This window comes from Labeo rohita, chromosome 15 (genome assembly GCF_022985175.1).
Source record: "Labeo rohita strain BAU-BD-2019 chromosome 15, IGBB_LRoh.1.0, whole genome shotgun sequence".
Classification (NCBI taxonomy): Eukaryota; Metazoa; Chordata; class Actinopteri; order Cypriniformes; family Cyprinidae; genus Labeo; species Labeo rohita.
Window position 1 is genome coordinate 17,525,089 of NC_066883.1, and position 23,562 is coordinate 17,548,650.

The 23,562-nt window shown below is 34.8% G+C and overlaps 1 protein-coding gene across 3 annotated transcripts in view; it reads right to left on the reverse strand.

Moving 5' to 3' along the window:
- The window catches only part of cadm1b (cell adhesion molecule 1b), a 245,438-nt gene that overhangs the window by 75,054 nt on the left and 146,822 nt on the right, over positions 1-23,562 (reverse strand). For 2 of the 3 annotated variants that reach the window (XM_051129481.1, XM_051129478.1), the window contains exons 2-4: positions 19,247-19,267; positions 7,791-7,937; positions 982-1,134 (exon numbers count right to left, since the gene is read on the reverse strand). In XM_051129481.1, coding sequence (XP_050985438.1) covers positions 982-1,134; positions 7,791-7,937; positions 19,247-19,267 — 321 coding nt within the window. The remainder of the gene's footprint in view (positions 1-981; positions 1,135-7,790; positions 7,938-19,246; positions 19,268-23,562) is intronic. The other variant, XM_051129480.1, reaches the window with a different exon arrangement.

Here is a 23,562-nt window from a genome sequence, read left to right on the forward strand (position 1 = left end):
GGTGTCTGGTTAGGAAAAAAAAAACAAAAAAAAAACAGAAAAATCTCCATACTGAAGACTATCATAAACCAGCTAAGAACCATCTACAGCTGGTTTAAGCAGGTTTTCTTCAGCAGGATAACAAGCATAGCTGCTCTTCTGGCTGGTTTTAGTGAGTTCCTGGGCACTTTTTAGCTGGTCAGGATGAAACCGGTTAGCCAGTTGAATACCATCCTAATCTTGGTCAAGCAGGTCTGCACTCATTTTAGAGGGTGTTTGGTTACTTTGAATTTTGGACCAGCTCAGCAGCAGGGCTATATTAGCGACAATCCAAACGGTTTAGGCCTATCTCTGAAGCATTCAGAGACACACACAGAAGCTTTTTTATGTTTTGATGGTCTCATTGTGTATTTGGACAGTGCCGGACCCACTCAAGCAACAGACAAGCTGTTTTACTCATGTTTCACTTTTTCATAGCACATTAACTCACATGGTGCTTTGCTGATGGCACTAAAGCGTCTGTCGCTACGAGAGCCGCCGTTTGAGGGCTCTTTTTCTAATATCTCGCCTCATGCTTTCATGTCCTGTGGTTAAGAGTCCATGCTGTGACGGAACGCATATCCTCATAAAACTCATGCTACTTTAGAGAGCACTCAATAGCATTCAGCTCTCCAGGATGTCCAAATATGCCACATAATAAACCTCTAATGTTAGTGTCATTCAACGCAAGAGGCGCACAAAGCTAACTCCCGAATCGCTCGATGTAGCCTTTTCAACATCTAAGAGGAATTCAGTCAATACGCCTGCCAAAAGCGATCTACCAATATCAATAGCGCAACATCTGTTCCTTTTTGTTTGGCTTGTGTTATTGGAAACGGCATGAGAGTAATTGGGTGATATTGTGTCATGGTGAGATTCAATTAGACAAGTTCAATTGAGTGAACGAATCAATGAGGTCAATCGATCATCGGGATTTTAGCATTTTGAAGGTAGACGTCATACCCAGCACAGTGATGTCTGCGTAGGCTTCTTGCGGGGGATCCGTGTAGAGCTGGCACACGTAACGCCCCTCGTCCGACAGCGACACGTTGGACAACGACACCAGCAGCTCGTTGTCTGAGAAGTTAACCAGCTGAAACCGACTGTCCTTCAAGGCTGGGAAAACATAAGAGTGAGGCGTACAGATGTGAATGAGTAGGAAGTAGACAAATCACTCGTGAGTGTGATACAACAATAGCTCAATAAACAAGAAGTTCACATGGGGCAGTTTGTTTGTCTTCTTTTATCCGCCCACTAAAACAGCTCCCTAAAAAAAACTAAACGTTAAGCTTTTTCACTCTGTACTGCTGTATATTCCAATGCTTTGTATTTTGCAAAACGTCTGCTTTTCCCCTGAGAAACTTTGTGTTTGCATTTAAATGTGTTTTACCTCTCACCTCATATTTTCCCTTGGGGCTCCTTATAAAGCAAATTTATAATATTTGGATATAAAAAACAATCATGTAAAAACAGTTATGACTTTTCACCTTTTAACATGTTATGTAACTTTAATTTTTTAAACCCATGAATCAATTTTTAAATATTTGATATACATGCGTAATATTTGAAATATTTGTTAAGCAAAAAAGCTTTGTTTAAAGCATTGTGTTGTTTCAAGCCCCTTAAAATAGTTTACTAAAGACTTCAACACACGAAAAGTTCATATCAAGAAATGTTTCAGATTAAATTTGGCTAGTTTGCTTGTCTATTTTTATCAGCTCACTAAAATAGCTCCTAAAAAAATAAAAACATTAAGCTTTTTCACTCTGTACAGCTTAGTTTTACTCTGTATGTTTCAGTGTTTTATGTTGTACAAAACTTTTGCTTTTCCCCTGAGAAACTTTGTGTTTACTTTTAAATGTTTTACCTCTCATCTCATATCGCCCCTTAGGGGCTCCTTAAAATTTATTATTTTTAGATTAAAAAACAACAACAACAACAATGTAAAAACAATCATGACTTTTCACCTTTCAACATGTTATGTAGCTTTAATTTTTACATTTTTTAAACCCATGAATCTATCTATATATATATATATATATATATATTTTTTTTTTTTTTCAAAGCTTCATATTGTTTCAAGCTCCTTAAAATAGTTCACTAAAGCCTTCAATACACAAAAAGTTCATGTTTCAGATTAAATTTGGCCAGTTTGCTTGTCTTCTTTTATCTGCCCACTAAAATAGCTCCTAAAAAACATTTTATATAAAAATACTTTTAAAAATGCTTAAATATAAAATATAAAAAAGTGTTATATTTGATTGATATTAAAAACACAACTTTTCAACTTTCAACATGTGGCTTTATCTTTTAAATCCATGAATCAAATTTTAAATAATTTATATACATGTATAATATGAAAATTATAACATGTAAAAAAAAAAAAGAAATAAGTTATATATAATATATTAAAATAATTAAATAAAATATATAAAAATGTAGATTTATTTTTTAAAGCCCATATTGTTTCAAGCCCCTTAAACAGTTTACGAAAGCCTTCTGTATACAAAAAGTTCATATCAAGAAATGATTCAGATGAAATTTGGTCAGTTTGCTTGTCTATTTTTATCCGCCCACTTGTTTTGCAAAACTTTAGTGTTTCCCCTGAGAAACTTTTGCATCTTCGTGTGTTTGCATCTAAATGTAATTTTCCTCTCATCTCATATTTTTCCATTACCATTTCCCCTTAGGGAGTCTTAGGGACTTAAAAAATAAATAAATAAAACACACACACATTAAAAAAACAACAAAAAGATACATATTTTTAAAAAAAAAAGAAAGAAAAGAAAAACAATTATGACATTTCAACTTTTCATGTCGCTTTATTTTTAATCCTTGAATCAAATTTTAAATATTTGGTAATATTTGAAAAATACTGTTTAAAGCTACTAAAAAAATGTTTCAGTAGAGATGTTTTGAAAGAAATTTGGTCAGTTTGTCAGTTTTGTTTATCTACAAATTAATTAATTATTTACATCAAAATAAAAAAAAAAATACTTTAAACAAATGTAAAAATTGGGTCACTCATACACATCTATATATATGTATATATATATGTGTGTGTGTGTGTATATATATATTTTAAAGGCTGTTAAAGTATGTATTACAGGAAAATACTATTTCTACTTTAAGATTTCATGTTTACTTAAGTGTATTAATTATTTGTGAAATTTACTAGGAATTTCTAAATGAACATTGTTTTTTAAGTACAGTTAAAGTTTGAATAGAAGAACTTTTGGAAAAATTACCCAGGCAATCAAATTTGAAGATCAGAATTAACTATTTAATAGTAAATCATAAAGTTCTGGAGAGTTTCATTTAAATGAGCAAACTCCAAAATCACGCTCAAAGTTCAAGAAGTCAAAGCTCTAATTGAGCAACTCCATCAGAAGTTTAAGACCTTTGATGGTGCATTTTAAGAGGCTCCTCTTAATCCCAACCCTGAACCTGGGAAGCATTTGTAAGTCTCCTTCCTAAGAATAATGATGAGGGCAGCTTGTTTTTGAGCAGAAAGATGGTGGGCGGGGAACGAAAGGCCTGATTTTCTTAGTGCTCGGACTGAATTGCAATTGATATGGGGGGTTTATGCACTATGCATCAAACAGATCTATGACTTCAGACTTAAGGTAATGCCGGAGGACTGTAATTTTTCTACATCAGTACAGTACGTCTGTGGAAGTGCTGTAGAAGTCTGGGAGAATATGAAGCATATAAATCTCTGCAAAGCAAACCTGCGCATGAACGGGGCTCATTAGAGCGCATTATAAATTCCAAAGCATCGGAGTCCGTAAGAGGTTGACAGTGAGTGAATCTGATTGTTTAGCGTCCCAGCTGGCTTGAGATGCTCTTCAGCTGTCCTAGTCTGCTATCTCAAATTGACACACAGATTGGAGAATGAAAAGAGAAGGGGCGCTGGAAATTACATGTAGCATGTTCGATGAAACAAATACAAATTGGATTGTCTTGTAAACCCGCTTATATATTCTTATATTGATGGAAATACGACGGGTAGAACATATTGTATGTAATGAGGATATATAGCCACATATGAACACTTCTCTTGTCTTCAAGACAATTTGACCTGTTTTTGTGAAGGAATGCACTATAAATGCCACATTGTTTTTGGACAAGATTTTGTGACACTGTCAAAATATTTAAATAAACACCATTCAACCTACAGAGCTCAACGGGCATGGTGACAGAAAGAAATTAAAAGGCAGGAAAAATTTATATTTTAGTGTTTTTTGTTGTTGTTGTTTTTCCATTTGTTTTCCCCAGGAAACACTGCATTTAGATTTAAACGTAATTTTATTTCCATCTCATATTTTTTGTCCCCTTAGGGTCTCATTACAAAGCAAATAAAAAAAAAAAATGTTTTAATTAAAGAAAAAAAAGTGTTCCATTTTATTTATGAAACAAAAACAATTATGACTTATTACTGAACTGTGAAAATATTTGATACATTATATATATATATATATATATATATATATGTATATATACACACACACATACACACATTTTATTTTACACTACATGGACAAACAAACATAAACTAGATTAATTTGAGAACAAACTTTGAAGTCTGAACCAGTTGTAAAAGCGTGAAGTTTAAAAATTTAGATAGATGTTGATAGCATGTTGCCAGATTGATTTAACATGTTGGTTCTAGCATGGTTAGGATTTTGTTAGCATGTTTTTAGCTTGATTAGCCTATTGCTAGCATGTTTCTAGCACAATTATAATATTGCTATTATGTTTTTAGCCTGATTAGCATGTTGCTGGCATGTTTATAGCATGATTAGCATGTTGTTGGCATGTGTTAAACGTGTATTTAAAAATCCAGCTAAAAAACGCTCAGATCAGCAGATTTTGCATAAATAAATAGCTAAAACCAACTAAAACCAGCATAGACTGGCTGTACATCCTGCTGAAAAAAACAGCATATGCTGGTTAGGTAGGTTTTGAAGCATGGATGCTGGTTTGAGCTGGGTTAAGCTGGTCCTTAGCTGGTCATGTGCTCGTCCCTCCTGCCCAGGACCAGCTTAAACCAGCTAAGGACCAGCTAAAACCAGCAAAAACCTGCATCCATGTTTCAAAACCTCCCTAACCAACATATACTGTTTTTTTAACAGGGCAGACTTAACTGGTTTAAGCTTGGTTGGTCTTTTAGCAGGTCTCCCAACTTGACCAGTACCAAACCCAAAAGTGGCCAAATCCACTTTAAAACCAGCCTGGGAGACCAGACAAAGCAGCCAACCAGCTTATAGGCTGGTTTTAGCTGTTTGTTTTTTCAGTAGGGAGTTGTTAAGCTTCGCGATAGCAATAGAAAGCTTAAATAGACCATACAGTAAGTCTCATTGTACAAAAGTTTTCACCCCCTCAATGAAAGTCTATGGGATTTTTGGTGGATTTGTTAGTCTGGTTTACGAAATCCGTTAAGTCTGATCAGTTAGAAAAGATACAACACCAAACCAGGCCAGCTGAAGGTCTGACCCGAGTTTGGTGGTTGTAGCTTTAAAGCTCTAGGATGAGTTCAGTGTTAAATTTTGGCTCAGAAGAAGCAGCAGCTTAAATAGTAGATCAGTAAGTTGGCTTTTTCACAAATAGCTTGGCATAAGATGTACAAAGTGGACCCGTATTGACTCTCCAGCCAGAGTTGGGCTTTAGAGTATTTTTGAAATCTACATAAGCTAGCTGTATTGTATCTGTAAGATACAACACGCATAATCTATTTACTAATAGCAGAACAATACAGAAGTAGCTATAAACTATATAAAATATTATGAAGTGCCAAATATGATTGAAATAAATGAGAAATGGGACAAGTTGTGTCCCAAAGTTCTTTAATATTTAGGGAAAAAAATAATAAAAAACACATTTTCCTTTAGGTGAGACCTGTTGTACCCTAATAATGAAGTCATGAAATTTTAATGCCTGCAATGTGGGTTACATTTTACCCAAATATCCCAAGTGAACGAAGCGAACAGAAAAATAACAGTATGCTATACGTACAGTAGATGCTATAACATGACACTAAAACAGTCATCATCCTTTTGGCATTAATAGCATTATAATTTAGCTCACTTGAGTGTACAGAAAAGACAGTTCACAGAAAAAGTGACAAAAATATCTTTGAGCGGGGAAATGTAATTTGTAGTGAATATCATTAAGTCCCGAGAAAATGAACATGACAATTCCTCCGACCGTCACTGTTAAAGTCACTGTTTAATTCTAAGTTGCTCTTAAAAGGCTTATAGAGCAGCTCTAGCGTAAGTGACAGGAAATGAGAATAGCGGCCTGAATGTAATGTGATAAAACCCTAGCCGTCGCTCCGCGGCGGCAACAATAAACCGCCGCCGAATCATAATGCTAATATATAACGAAGCGAACCGTGCAATATATCATCGGCCGGCATCCACAGGTGCATGCTATATACGCTAAGACACATTCGCATTCTCGTGTCATTCTGAATGCACAGTGCCAGCCATCTGTGCTGAAGGGATAAAACTATGAATTGTTCAAGTGGTCATACTTTTCACAAACAGAGCTGGCAGCCCAGTAAACATTAGACAGAATAATACATTACAGCATTAAAGAGATTGAAGGCTGAGCATCCCTCCAGTCACATCCATAGAAATAATGTCAGAGCTTGCGGCAAGAACGCTCACTCTCCCTCTCTTTCTGTCTGTCTATCTTCCTTCCCTAAACCCCAGCCCGTATCCTGCCTTTCGCTCTCTCTCGCAGAACGGGTGTAACTGGCGCTGAAATATGCCCACTAGGAGAATTGGGCACCACCGACACATTAATTAAATTAGATAAAGTCACGACAAAATCCCAACCTGACCTTTCATCAGTGTGTTCGTTTCTCGTCGAGGCGAGAATTATAACGCAACGTAAATGTGTTTCTAACTCCAACATTCAATCAGTGTGTTTCTTTGAAGAAAGCGGGTGTAAAAATAACCCGCTTTCCCCTGAAGCTATGAAATCTTGGCCGAAAGGTCGAGTAGAACTGGAAAAAAGCATTAGCGACATATGGCCGTGCATAAATAAACGAACGAGCATTAATCCCAATAGCAAGCGAGAACATAAAACGTCTGTTTTCACAATGTACGACGCTGTTATCAGAGTATTACTTCAACATTTACTTGTCAAAAGGAACAAGACGTCTACAAATACTTCAAACGTCCTTGAATATTTACTCAAACCGCGGGATACGGGAACCCTGCGGAGAGACGGGCTAGGTGCACATGTAAATCGTATTTGAAATGTCATGAAACACCCTTAGATTACCATAGGAGTGATTCGTATGGAGAATGCTTCTTAGGAGGCTATTCCCACACATTAGCTAAACTAGGTTCGGATCACGGGTCACACCGTCACTTAGCAGCTCATCAAGGCCCTTATTTAGCAGGGAAGGCGAGATTATATGCTTTGCATGCAGAGCGCTGTTGAGCTTCTAAACAATCTCAAGGCTGGAATCTAAACGGTCCGCTCTGAGGACTCTAATCAGCCTGACACAATTACACTCTGTCACTCAATTATTGAAAAGGACCTTGTCAACAATGCAATGCCTTGCTGCTCTTTTAAACGATAGGAGACGCGCCTGCTTGGGCCGAGGTGCCTGATTATGAATTTGCATGGGGTTGCGAGGCCGTTTTGGTGTGTAAAATCAAAATGTTCTGCAAAGAAACAATGCAGGCTTTGGGCGGATTATGACATTTTCTGCTGTGGACTGAAGTGCGCAAGAAAGACAAGTCAGTACTGCTTACGTCTAACGTCTCTGAAGTAGATGGTCTGTCGGTTAGGGTTGAGCAGCTGGATGACGGAGTCGTCGTTGTTTTTCACCCGGCAGCTGATGATGGCCGTCTCGCCCTCGACGACTGAGACATTATTCGTCACCAGGTTCTGACCCTGCACTGTAACCCAGAGAAAACACATACGAGACTTACAATTCAGAGCAGTAGAAGTATAAATCCCATTCATTTTCATCACATGGAATAACATGAAAGCCTTTCGAGAAAGATGAGCGATGACACAAGTCAGTGTGATTTTGACCTCCTTGATTTTTTTAAAATTTTCCTAAAGATTCCTAGTGAAGTGTAGTGAACTACACTACCCATAATCCTGGAAAAGAATCCACCAATCAGAAAAGACGTTATTATCTTGGAAACAATAACAGTGGCAGACATAATCTGCAAAGAATTCTTATTTCCATGCAGCATTGCAAATTACATAACCAGTCCCTATACTCTCTAAACTATGGTTATATTTGCATGTTTGACTACATAATACAATTATTTGACACAATATATGATACATATATATAAATAATAAATATATATATTAGCCAAAAAATACACTGTATTGGTTAAAATTATCAATTTTTCTTTTATGCCAAAAATCATTAGGATATTAAGTAAAGATCATGTTCCATGAAAATATTTTGTACATTTCCGATCTTTCTGATTAGTAATATGCATTGCTAAGAGCTTAATTTGGACAACTTTAAAAATGTTTTTCTCAATATTTTGAATTTTTTATTTTTTTTTGCACCCTCAGATTCCAGATTTTTAAATAGTTGCATCTCGGCCAAATATTGTCCTATCATAACAAACCATTCATCAGTGGAATGCTTATTTATTCAGCTTTCAGATGATGTATAAATCTCAGTTTAAAAAAAAAAATAAATAAAAAAATGATTCATATGGAGAACAGTTTTGTGCACTCACACACACACAAATATATATATATATATATATATATATATATATATAATATATATATAGTGTATATATAATATATATAAACATTTGCTTGTGTTTGACTGTTACACAATTCTTATTATTTATATTTATATTAGTTTAGCACTTAATCAAATCGATTTTTATATCATTAGTATATAAACAAATACATTTGATGTTTATTACATATATAAATTGATATATCAATTTATATTTGATGCATTTTATATTTTAATCATTTATATGTAGATGTTTGACTATTACACAATACAACTGTATTTTATACAAAATCTGATAATGATATATTTAATTTTATATTTTGTGAATAATATTTTATATATTCTTATTTTATATTTATATTAGTTTAGCAATTAATCAAGTTGATTTTTATATCACGAGCAAAAAACAAATAAATGTGATATTTATTACATATATAAATTGATATATCAATTTATATTTTAATGCATTTTATATTTTATTAATTTGTATGTGGATTTGCATGTTTGACTATTACACAACAAAACTACTTTATACAAAATATGATAATGATATATTTAATTTTATATTTTATGATGAATATTTCATTGTATTTCATATATTCTTATTTTATATTTATATTAGTTTAGCAATTAATCAAATCAATTTTTATATCACAAGTTAAATACAATATATTTTGTTTATTATGAATTGAAATGAATTGACACACACATATATTTACACACCAGCAAATTTTTTGATTACAAAACACTTTGATTTTTTTTTTTTTTCATGTTCGTTAAGTATACTTAGTATAAATATCTCATACCTTGTATCTTTTCACACACTTAATAGTTTAAAATTCAAGTTTGCCATGTTGTGATTCATCTCAGAGGCCACTGCTTTGGTTCATTGCTTTTTATTGCAGAACTTTTGAAATCCTTACAGAGAAAATAAATAAAAACTCCACTTCCGGAGCCAAGGCCGCTAAAAAAAGTGAGCATCACTGCCATACCTGAATAAGGTTATTACATTTGGCATGTCTTATCACAATCTGGATTGTAATTACAATGCATCCACTGAACACAATTTTTCTCATTTGGCTGTTGCCTTGCTATTCAGTCAGAGAGGCAATCATGACACTCTTTCTTTAAGCACAAAAACCTCCGAAAATACTATTACAATTCAGATCCTGTTTCATTCTGCTCTTGTATCATGAAATTGTAAAAGTTGAGGCTGAAGCTGAATAGATGACTGCAATGATAATGCGAATCCTCATGAGGAATCCTTTGAATACTGATGGTTTTGCATAACATGTGCATACATTTGGAGGGCGTGAAAGAAACGAAGAGTGACACGCAAATAAATGTAACAAGCAACAGCGTTTTGGAGAAGCATGTAGACGTCGTGCACGCGTGCGATGTTAAGATGTACCGGCCGGGCTCTCGTTTTGGACGTATTGATTTTACAGCCTTGTGTGTTTGCAGTGTGTGTGTGGAACACCCCGGCTACAAGACTGCAGCTCTCAGCAACCGAGAGGGGAAAGCTGGTAATTGCTGCTCACGGCAGAACTTTATCAAACCTCTCCATCTAAACACAAGCTGATGGAAGCTGGCAATCAACAGCGGCTCTCAACAGCATAATACCCGCACCCGAACGGCAAGCTCTGCAAACACACAGGCGAGCACAAAGTATCTGATACACTTCACTGCAAGCCAGTAACAGCTGATAATTAGAGGCTGCATCACTCCCTTATGGTTTACATTCAAAATGGGGATCCATTATACCTTGCAGGTGAAGACAGCAGAAAAGCAAAAGTCACCTTGCTCTATATTTATATCCGCAGAGCTGAGAGGCATAAAAAAAAATGACCAAAGAATGCTTTTAAACACTTTATCCTCACACACAGAGTAAAATCACTACTTTTAGCGCCGTCGTGAGACAACACCCGATGCAAATTTGTATGGTTGAGCAATCGGACGCCTTCAAGCGCTCATGACATTTACAGAGACCCGAAAAACATTTTAATTTCCCCACTACAACTGTGGCCGGCTCAGCCCCGCGTGTCCCAGTCAAGAACAACAAATCGCCGTGGAAAACAACACATTTCGCTTGTCCTCCGGAGTTGTGAACGTTAGGGATGATAAAGCATCGTCCACTCCATGAAGGAGCATTAGCAGACAGGCATGCTGGGAGTGTTTGTGAGAACACAGAGGTGCTGTGCCGCCACAATCTGCGGCCGTGGCCGACGCTAAACATCCGTGAAGCCAAGTTTCACACTGCCACAATCACGCCAAGCAAAAGAAAGGAAAAAAGCACTAGCTGGAAGGCCTGGCCGAAATAAGAAATGTACATCTAGGAAGCGTCACTTTAAATTCAGCTGTTTTGGAGAAGCTATGCTACCAGCATAGGGTCAGAAATGATATTAGGCTCTGGAAATGCATTATTTAGAAAGTTTTTAGAGATTGACTCTGGATTTTCTATAGACCAGTTAGGTGTTTGCAAACAGTGATGATGATTTTTTTGTGGGTGGAGCCTATCTGGTGGCAAAAATTTACAGTTTTCAAGTAGTCTATGCTTTCACACCTGTAGATCATTGCTTTCTTCCAAAACAGGGAATTAAAATTATTACAATGTTGCTTTTTATTCTTGGTGTGGTTTGCTTTCACACAGCAAAGTTTCTAAATGGACCAAACGTGTTAATACAATCAGGCGCGAGTAAACTGTCCTCTCACTGGTCAAAGTTACACGGTTTATTTTCCGGGATTCCGCTCAGCTGTCATCCGTCAGGATGGAACAACAACAGCTTTGCGGGCTTACTATTGCATTTTTTGTAGCTGTTGTTATATTAATTTATAATTTTGAGCAGGAGTCCAGAAAACATTGGGAAAACGTGTTTAAAGTACACCTACTACAAAGAGAGCAATAAGACGGCATTATAAAATGAAAATGCGCACTTTGATTTTGAATGGCAAAGATGTGCCCACACACAGACATTCACAGGTTCATTTTAAGCGGTATTAGCAAAACAACAAAGCTACTGTTGTTCATAGAACTGTAATTACTTATTATACAACGTGATTTAGCCTGGTTCATTGGTCCGTTGGATCGAACTGCTTTCTCACTACAACCAAACCGCTCCAGAGTTCGTTTTCAATCAAGCCAAGACCACCTCATTCAGGCGTTCTCGGACCGATTGTTCTGGCACGGATCCGAGTGCAATTATCGTGTTCACATATGCCCAAACCAACCAAGCTAAGGGGGGAAACGCGTCAGGTTCTGAAACAAAGTGCCAGGTGTGAAAGCACCCTAAAAAACAGGTAAATTTGAGTTTACATTTCAAAATTCTGGCTTTATTCTAACAATTCGGATCAACTCATCATGCTCTCTTTTCCCCTCAGCTCAGAATCATGAGTTTATATCCCACACTTCTGTTTTTCTTTTCCTCACAATTGACAAACTCTCTATTGTTGAGGTAAATCGAGTTATGAAGTCAGAACTAGCAGATATAAACTTGCATTTGAGGGAAAAATAGTCAGAATTGTGAAATAAAATAGGTAAATGTTATGTAAAATGATATAGGTTTAAATAGTATTTCATGCTTTACTTGTATTAGCCCTAAAAGTTGTATTTCACTCTACTATTTGTCCCCTATGAACTGCATATGTGAATGTTATGTAGACCTAATGTTTAAATCAAATTTATGCTTTAAACATAGGGTAATCATAGCAGGTTTCCTCCATAGTCTGTCAATTTAGACATCTGCGTTTAGCTTCAAGTGACATCTTCGACGACAGTATTCTATAAAAATTATTTTCATTCTGATTCTAACATCCAAAAGGCACAACAATACATTTTTTCTCTTTTTCCGTGGATTTTACCCATTTCCCTCCATTTGTTACCAGTGTTTTTCTGCCACCACAATATGCGTTACTGTTGCTGTGTCCGACAAGCCATGGCACTATCATAACACACATCATGTTCTCATGCAGTGAAAAATACATAGCGGAGTGATGAAACAAAGTTTCCGCTTTCAAATGTTGTAATTTTAAAGAAATCGAAACAATAAATACTGTTTTGTGGCTCTTTAATGTGTCATGACAGATCAGTTTAAACGGTACATGAACCAATCATCTCTTCCTCTTTACTAGTTATAAACATGAATGAACATCAGAAGGTATCTTGTTTTAACCGCAGAAAGACATCAATAGATGTTTTTTAAAGTTCAAGTCCAGCATCATTAATCTATTTAAACATCTGGTTCGTTTGTCGGACAAAAATGACATATTCTGCATTATGATTGATCAGATCGCCTGTCAATTAAATGGCGATCATTTACTCACCATCATATAGTTCTAAACCTGTATGATTTTTGTCTTCTTTTCTTTTCAGTGACTTTTGAATTATTAATTCACATTTTTAGTGAATGTATGTTTTGTTTTCGTTTTTAACATAAGGTGCATTGATTTGATCAAAACTGTAATATTGTGAAATATTATTTCACTGTTAACACACTTTAATGTTCAAACAACATGTAAAAGTGAACTTGCATCCGATGACCCATTTAAAGGTGCAGTTCACTTCCAGAACAAAAATGTACTTAGCCCTTGTCATCTAAGATGTTCATGTCTTTCTTTATTTCTGTTGTAATCAAAGGTGCCTGCGAGTTTGAACTCCCAAAATGTATAAATGCAGCTTCAAAGGGCTCTGAACGATCCCATCTGAGAAGAAGGGTCTTATCTAGTGAAACGACTGATTGATTTCCAAAAAAAAAAGACAATTTATATACTTTTTAACCTCAAATGCTCATATTGTCTACAGATCTGTGATCTGTATTCCGGTTCAAGACAGTTAAGGTATGTCAAAAAAATCCTATCTCATTTTCCCCTCCAATTTCAAAATAGTCCTACATTGCTGCAAAAGTACCGACACAGTAACGACACAGTCAATCGGCCTTTACAAAAAGAGGTAAAACAAAGATGTAGAACGATTTTGAAGTTGGGGAAGAAAATTAGATGGGAGTTTTTCGACATACCCTAACTGTCATGAACCGGAATACACAAGAGTTCACGCAGAATTAGACAAGAAAAACATTTGACGTTGAAAAGTATATAAATTGTACATTTTTTAGAAAATAACCAATCGTTTCGCTAAGACCCTTCTTCCTCAGCTGGGATCATTTAGAGCCCTTTGATGCTGCATTTAAACTGCATTTTGGAAGTTCAAACTCACAGGCACCACAGAAGTCCACTATATGGGAAGTCCACTATATGGGAAACACTCCTGAAATGTTTTCCTCCAAAAACATAATTTCTTTACAACTGAAAAAGAGGCAAGGGGGTGAAATATCTGTAAATTATTGTTTTGGAAGTGAACTTCTCCTTTAAGACTAGGTCAAAAGTCAAAAAAGAAAAGTAAAGTTGTGAGAAATGTCCCAGCATCATTTGACATTTTCCATGTGGTGAATTGAAATTCACACATTTTTAAGTGTCCAAAAATGACAGATGTTTTAATTTGTAATTTAGCTTTAAAGAGCCCAAAAGGCAAAACATAGATATGGATAACTACTTTAATTAAAACACACACATATGCGTGCACACACAGTAATACAGCCAACTCACTGTCCATGTTAAAAAAAAGAAACTAAATCTATGCCATTACAAAGAAGCTCTGAGGAACCTGTAGGTGAACATGACAGATAGACTGCAGTCACACGAACGTGTTTTATCTTTGCAATTGCAGTCTACCTCATCTACAATGTCACCTCAAGCAAGCCGAAATGTGATTGGCTAAAAGACTGATTGTGATTTAACTCATTCATTTAGCCTTCAAGGCCGTGACAGTCTGGTTCAGTTCTGCCCCATAACCTCACCAAGGTGTCCATCCCTCACATTTACAACGAGCTCTATCTCTGACCTCTCCTCAACAGCACTCATTATATGATTATTCCCGCAAACCAAGTGCACTGCCTATCTAAACACTTTTTTTGTAGTCTAGGTAGGTGGCTCACCAGGCTTTGGCACAAAGCCATATACATGAGTGGAAAAATTATTACGAATATGCTATACAATAGACACTTGGAGGACGAGAGCACTCTACAGATTGAGTCACATGACTCGGAAATGTAATTAACGCATGTGAAGTTTCATGATAATAGCATATCTTTTATTCTCAAAGCCTTTTTAAGAACAGTTCCCATGGGGAATATACACATTTCCTGAAGCGAGAACTTTTCAAGGTTGAGACAGGTAATCTGGGAATGTGTTTTATTAATTTTAGATTGTATTAGTATTATTAATTATTATATATGCATTTTAATACGAGAGCTGGCTTAATAATTCATTTAAAGAAGCAGTTTTTAGAGGGTTATTAAAGGCTTCTTCGCGTCAAATATTAATTTTCATTTGCACTTCCAAGTCGTGGCTGCTCGCCAACAGGTTGACGTGAAACTGTCTGAAAACAGAAGATGGAGCGCAGTTGTTAGGCAAACATAAACCTGTCCAACAGCTGTTCAGACAGCATTCTTTTCACTGTCAGCGAGAGAAATTGGAGTGCAACTGGGAAAGGAAATAGCTACTTTTCTGTTGAATGCACAACTTTACCATCTCAGACGTAGCTATTCACACTCATGCCGTAGGTTTGAACTATGCCCTATTAAAGGAAGTTTTGAACTGGCTTTGTCAGAATGGCATAGGCATGAAAGAATTACTGATTCATTGACTGCGGAGTGTGGAGGCGTGCAAGTGCAGTAGTGAACGTCTTTGCATTGTGAAGAAGTCATCTGAAATAGATTACACGTCTGAATTTAAACCCAACTGTATGACTAGAATATTTTTCTTTTATGCCTTTTTTCTTCACAAAATGCTTTCCTCAAAGTCACTGCCTTTACAACTGTTGTGTTTCCAGGTTTTTCTTCTTCACTGGGTAATTCTCATAAAGCCTGTCAAGAAAAAAATGATTTAAAAAAACAAATTGTATTTTGCAAAAAGAAAATAAAGCCTGCATTCAAAACCATTAAGATTTCCAAAACTGTGACATTATTTTCAGGACATTATTGCAAGAACATGTTTATCTCGACCACCATTACCATAATTTGTCATGATGTTTAACTTTTATTCCTATTATGTTAAGTGATAATTTTCTTCATGTAATACAGTCATTTTTAACATTTAAACAAAACTATCTATCTATCTATCTATCTGTCTATCTATCTATCTATCTAATTTCACATTATGCTAAATAAAATATGATGAATCTTTTATTGCATTATGGTAATGATAATAGAAGGAAATAATGTCACAGTGTAAAAAAACATAATGGTCCTAAAATAAGCTTCATTTAAGCAAATTGCTTTTTCTTTAAGCAAAATATAATTATTTCTTTCTTTCTTTTGATTGTGGAGGTAAATTGACTGTGACTATTTTGGCAGTTTTTTTTTCAGATTCAGCCTACTGCTGTTGATATGATAGCCTTTATCTCTCTGTATTGTTTATAACGTAAAGTATAGTACAGTAAAACTGTACTCAACTTTAAATATGTGACCCTGGACCACAAAAACAGTATGGTATGGGTATGTTTGTAGTAATAGCCAATAATACATTGTATGGGTCATTTTCTCCTATTTTGATTTTTTTGCACCCTCAGATTCTAGATTTTCAAATAATTGTATCTCTGCCAAATATTGTCATATCCTAAAAAAAAGCCATACATCAATGAAAAGCTTATTTATTCAGATGTATAAATCTCAAAATATTGACCCTTATGACTGGTTTTGTGGTCCAGGGTCACATATGGGTACTATAATAATTTAACTAGATTAATCAAAGTAAAGGACCATACATTTGTCTATATACAAAGGCACTATACTAGTTTTGGACTGGATTGTTAAACTGTGGAAGGTCTCTTTTAATAACACAGACTTTTGTCACATAATATTTGTTTGTGAGTGTTATCTAAATTCATTACCTTAAATTATTGATATTTAATTTTAAAGGATTAGTTCACATTTGAATAAAAATTTCCTGATAATTTACTCAACCCCATGTCATGTAAGATGTTCATGTTTTTCTTTCTTCAGTCGAAAAGAAATTAAGGCTTTTGATGAAAACATTCCAGGATTTTTCTCCATATTGTGGACTTCAATGGGGATCAACGGGTTGAAGGTCCAAATTGCAGTTTCAATGCAGCATCAAAAGGCTCTACACAACCCAGCGGAGGAATAAGGGTCTTATCTAGTGAAAATTTATATACTTTTTAACCACAAATGCTCATCTTGCACTAGCTCTGTGATGCGCATTTTCACGCATTACATAGTCACATAGGAAAGGTCCCGTGTGGTTAGTTATTCATCTGTGTACTCCAGTTCAAAAAGGTAGGATAAGGTAAAAAACGCATTGTTTTATATTTTTTTGTGAACGCTGTTTGACTTTCCTTGCACATTTGCTTTGTAAACACTGGAACGGTACTTCCATCAATATCATGAAGAGCCCTTTGAAGCTGCATTGAAATGGCAGTTTGGCCCTTCAACCCATTGATCCCCATTGAGGTCCTCTATATGAAGAAAAATCCTGGAATGTTTTTCTCAAAAACCTTAATTTCTTTTCGACCGAAGAAAGAAAGACATGAACATCTTGGAGTAAATTATCAGGAAATTACAGAGGGAACTAATCCTTTAAAGGAGAAGTCCACTTCCAGAACAACAATTCACAAATAATTTACTCACCCCCTTGTCATCCAAGATGTTCATGTCTTTTTGTCTTTAGTCGTAAAGAAATTATTTTTTGAGGAAACATTTCAGCAGTTTTCTTCATATAATGGACTTCAATTGTGCCCACGATTTTGAACCTCCAAAATGTAGTTTAAATGCAGCTTCAAATGGCTCTAAACGATCCTAGCCGAGGAAGAAGTGTATTATCTAGCGAAACGATCTGTCATTTTTTTCGGAAAATAAAAATTTGTATACTTTTTAAGTACAAAAGCTTGGGTAGCACAGGTTCTGGGATGCGCGTCCACGACGCAACGTACTATTGAATCACGTCAAAAGGTCACCCCGAATGTAGGCGATACTACAGACCCAGTGTTTGCAAAGCGAACGCTCAAAGACTAAAAAAGTGCAAGTAAGTCAAACGCTGTTTACAAACAAAAAGGTACAATGATGTCAGACGATTCTGAAGTTGCAGGAGAAAATAAGATGGAGTTTTTCGCCATACTCCACCATTTTTAGTTGCAGTACACAGACGATGAACTTGGATGTGATTGGTAGTAGTGATGGGAAGTTTGGATCATTTTACCAACTCTGACCTTTGAGTCTCGTTCAGCAAAATGAAAGAATCTTTTTTCGAGTCATTTCGTTCATTTTAGCAAAACCAGCGTCACGTGACAGCCCCATAAGATGAACGGCTCGAAAAACCCGAAGACTCGAAATAGGTAAACTAATTCCAGTACAGAACCTAATAGGATGTTGTGCATGCGCAACTGAACGATTCACTCTCCGAGACAACTCATTCTTCGTGAGTCACATTAAAGATTCGTTCGAAATGAACGAATCGTTCAAGAACGACCCATGGAAGCGCATCTGAGAGCCTATGCTACGCGAGCTTTTGTGCTTAAAAAGTATAAAAAATTTTTTTCCGAAAAAAAGGACAGATCGCTTCGCTAGATAAGACCCTTCTTCCTCAGCTGGGGTCATTTAGAGCCCTTTGAAGCTGCATTTAAACTACATTTTGGAAGTTCAAAATAGGGGGCACAATTAAAGTCCATTATATGAAGAAAAATGCTGAATTGTTTTTCTCAAAAACCATCATTTCTTTACGACTGAAGACAGAAGGACATGAACATCTTGGATGACAAGGGGGTGAGTAAATTATTTGTAAATTGTTGCTTCTCCATCAAGGTTCATTCAGTTAAAAAAAGCCAATATTTGCCAATAAAGATCACTTGGAATAGCTCTACGCAAATTACTTTAAGGTTTAAGGGCAGCATTAGCCAAAAATACAGAGTTTGTATAAAATCTGTTATTGAAACAGCTAAAATATTCAGTTTAAAACCACTTGAATAAGGTAAAAATGTCAGTAGAGCATGAATAAAGTACAATTACTCTTTAGAGTATCATTTCCTAGTATCTGTGAAGAACTTGGCCAAGAACTTGTGGGGAAGACAGTGTAAAGGTTCAGAAAGATAAGTCTTGTGTAAATCAACCAGAGTTTCATCTACAGTAGAATTATTCAATGGAAATTTGACATGCACCTAGTCCTGGGTGTTTTAATATAGCGCAAGCGGTTTGATGAAAAACTTCTAAAATGTCAATAACTTAGAGATAAAAAAGCAGACAAGATATGAAAGATCCTTAGGATCTGAACAAAGAAACATTAAAGGTCAAAAAACATGCAGACGGCCTCAACGGCCTGCTGTAAAACCATGCAAAACTGGGAAACAACGTGCAAAGAAAGAAAAGTTAGGAGTTGGCGTTGAGAGGTGATGTGATCCAGATGGAAGAGGAAGAGCAGTACCTGATATGGTCTGAGCGGCTCCTGAGCAAGCGTAAGGAGAAACGGGACACATACAATAGTGTTAGCGCAGGAAACTTTCACTTTTCACTTCAGCAGATACTTAGCATGCATCAAATTTCATTCAGGCCTGGATTTTAATCTTCTCGTAGCATATGTAGGATGACACGACACTACTGGGTGAGATCACACACTTCTTTCTTTCCTGCATTAGCATTTCCTTCAAGTGCTGTGTTACACTGTCCTTTTTTTGATGGCAAACTGCCATCCCTGTCAAAGTCAAGGAGACTGTTGTAGAAGAAAGAGAGCTATAGAGTTTCCACTGCTGGACATCACAGACAGAGCAGAAAGACAAGAGAGATACCGGCTGAAAAGACGAGGTGATCTCATTTGTATTCGTAGGGATCCGTATGTAAAGTGTGCAGGTACAGCTGAATAGACACAGAAATGTTCCGAATCATTTGGAAACTTTCTAAAATGTAAATATACAACTTTTGAGAACCTTTGTGAGGTACCGCTGCTGGTTAGCAAGTGCAAACCTCAACTCAATCCAGCAGTGAGGCTCTTCACAGGTTTGCAAAGACTACTTTCAGCATTGTGTATACCCTAAATACAATTAAAAAATGTTATAAATTAAATAAATGGTATGCTGCTGGTATAATTTGATAAAATTACCAGATATGTCGCACAGTGAAATTATTATGCTCACATAAACCTCAACATAAACATTGACATAAACGCTGAAATGGTTTAATTGACTGTACCACTAAGCTACTATTATAGTTTGTATAAAATGTAATTCATTTATTATTTATATTTGAGTTAGTAGTAGTTATTTTTAGATTCAGCTTTTGCATTTTATTTAAGTTTTAGTTGTTGTTTGTTATTTTTTAAATTAAACTAAATGAAAATGAGAAATGTTGGAAACTAGCTAAAGTAAAATGTTTATTTTAATTTTTAATTTTTTTTTTTTTTTACAAAAAAGTTAACATAATTTTGCTCTGTTTAGATGAGAAATGTTTAAAAATAATTTCATTTTTTCCTTATTTTAATTGAAACGAGAATACAATTCTAATACAATCCATTTATAATTTAAATAAAATAAGTTTAAGTTTATTTTATATTTTATTTCAAGTATTTTTTTTAGTTAATATTAATAATCCTACTCTTTTTAAATTAGAAATTTTGAAAAATAATTTAAAAAAAAATCTTATTTTAAGATTGAAAGTCTGGAACAGGAATAAAATTTTAATATTAATTATATAATTATAAAATCTATTTCTATTTTAAATAAAATAAGTTTATTTTATATTTTATTTCAAGTAACTTTTTTGCTTAATATTATTAATTAGATGAGAAATGTTCAAAAATAATAATAAAAGAAATTCTTATTGTAAGATTGAAAGTCTGGAACGAGAATAACATTATAATATAATCTATTTATAATTTAAATAAAATAAGTTTACTTTTGTCTTAAGTAACTTTTTTAGTTAATAGTAATAATTCTGCTCTGTTTAGATGAGAAATTTTTTAAAATAATAATAAAAAAATCTTATTTTAAGACTGAAAGTCTGGAACAGGAATAAAATTATAATATAATCTATTTATAATTTAAATAAAGTAAGTTTATTTTATATTTTATTTCAAGTAACTTTTTCAGTTAATATGTAATCTAGTTGTATTTGAAATAAAATAAGTTTAAGTTTATTTTATATTTTATTTCAGGTAAAATGTTTTTAGTTAATATTAATAATCCTGCTCTGTTTAGGTGAGAAAGTTTTAAAATCAATTAATATTATAATAAAATCTATTTGTAATAGAAATAAATTAGTTTTAAGTTTTTTAAGTATTTTATTTCAGTGAACACTTTTTTAAAATTTAATATTCATAATTTCGCTCTGTTTAGGTGAGAAAGTATTAAATGTTTATTTATTTATTTATTTATTTATTTATCTATCCTAAGATTTAAAGTCTGCAACAATAATAAAAATATAATATTAAAGTTTAAAAAAAAAAAAAAAACTTGTGACCTTTACTAAAATAAACCTCTGGAACATTAATGTACCTGTACTCAGGTCAGCACCCTCCAAAAGTCTTATTTTCTGACATTAAAAAGAATCAGTATGACTCACTAGAAAAGTATAACTCTGCAGGCTTTCTATAATAACACATCATTTACCTTGAGGGAAATTGTCCAAACATTAGTGTTAAGCCTAACGTTATTATAATTAAAGATATCTCGAATATTTCAACAGATGTCCAATATCTCTTATCTAACAATCACGTTCACAGACATTTCAAGCTTGTAAGTAGATCAATTAATATGGAGACAGTGTATGATAAACAGCATGAGGCTAATGAGTCCTGTAAAAAGTCTCCTCGATTCATCCAGCCACTCACAGCAGACATACAGCGCTATAAATAGAGGATCCTCATGTCAATAAGCTTCTCAGGCTGACGTGTATCAGACGGGAGTTATGGCATGTCAGTAGGGCAGTGATTAGATGTCACCGCTGTCAGTCTTCTTACAAGATATTGATGGTCAGATTTCAGCAGAAGCTTATTTGATGCCATCCGAGTTTAGACAGCTGTGCTAGCAAGGCATCGTTCAAAAAGGATGATTTTGAAAGCTGATTCCTCTCAAACGCCAGTTGCGCAATACGTTACATCAACAAAACTGATAAATATTAGGATGTGAGGAAATAACTACAGTAAATCACATTCCACCTTTTTGGGGACGCTCATTTACTCACCCTCATGTTGTTACAACTCTCATAAAGAGTTTTTTTTAACTCTTATAAAATTTTTTGTTTTGAAATTTTAATTGACTGCAGATTTAACTTCATTCACTGAAAAGAGTGGCCACGAATTTGAAATAAACCACAATTCAAAAGCCTGTGATAATAATTTGATACTTTTATTCAAAAAGGATGCATTTAATTGATCAAATGTAACAGTAAAGACATGTTTCAAACAAATGCTTTTCATTAAACTTACTGTTCATGAAAAAAAGAATCATGGTTTTCTTGTTTTAATCATTGATAATACTAAGAAATGTTTCTTTGTGCAGCAAATGATTTTTGAAAGATCATGTGAGAATAAAGACTGGACTAATAGCTGTTTGTATTCATATATTAAAATAGAATCACAGTTATTTTAAGTTGCGACAACATTTACAGTATTACTGTTTAGGGGTCGACCGATGTGTGTTTTTCATGGCCAAAGCCGATACCGATTATTACAGATCGAATAGACTGATAACCGATATTTTGAACTGTCTGGTGTAAAAATGAAAATCAATGTCAAAATTGAGAATAACAAGGGTTCTGACAAAAACTTTCTTTAAATGGTTTTAAATTATTTTATCGGCAATGACATTTTTGAGATTTGAAAATAACCGATAATGCTTAATATCGGCACCGATTATTGACCAGGGGTGTGTTTCCCAAAAGCGTCATTAGGCAACTGGTTGCAAGTTCGGTCATTACCAACATAGTTCAACAATTCTGTTTCACAAAACCATAGTTCAAACGAACATTCGCAAACAGCGTCAGAAAGTTACATGGATGGAACTACAGCTCTCAACCTGTGGTTAGAAGCATAGTTCCTTGTTAGTAAGACATATGAGTTCAATATTCAATAAATTATGCTCTTGGGCACAGTAAGCAAACTAACATGCAGTGCAATCTATATATTGCATTCTATCTAAATATAAATGCACTGTAATCTATGTATGTTTGCGCGTCCTCTGTAAGCGAACCCTGGAGATTGACATATGAGGGAAGCACGTCCTGATTTTGCTGAGTTAGATGTTAGATTTTGTTGACGCCAAACATACATTTTAATCCAAAAATGTGATCTTGACCACATCCTTACACCTAAATCTAACCTTACCCATGAGTAATCCCTAAAATCAGAGAAAATGATAGATGAATGACACTGATGTGCAAGCACCAAACACTGATTGTAAGCCTAAACTTCACAAAAACTATAAACTGTTTTTTCAAATCTGATTGGTTAATCACAATGTTGTTCCAGGGTCAACAAAGATGTTGATCCAGGAACATGTCGTACTTGGTAAAATCAGGTTCTGCTATGAGGGAACTCGTGATGAATCAAACATCAAATAAAGCGAAACGACAAAAAATAGTAACAGGTGCCATGTTCAATATAGCATTTTAGAGGTCTCTAATCAGTTAAACAGCAGAAATTATTACTCCACAACATCGAATGATGTCATTAACAATGGCCCTACATTGTTGAACAAATGTGGTTCAAACGACGGAGATGAGACCGTGTTCGGGAAACTGTCGTGACTA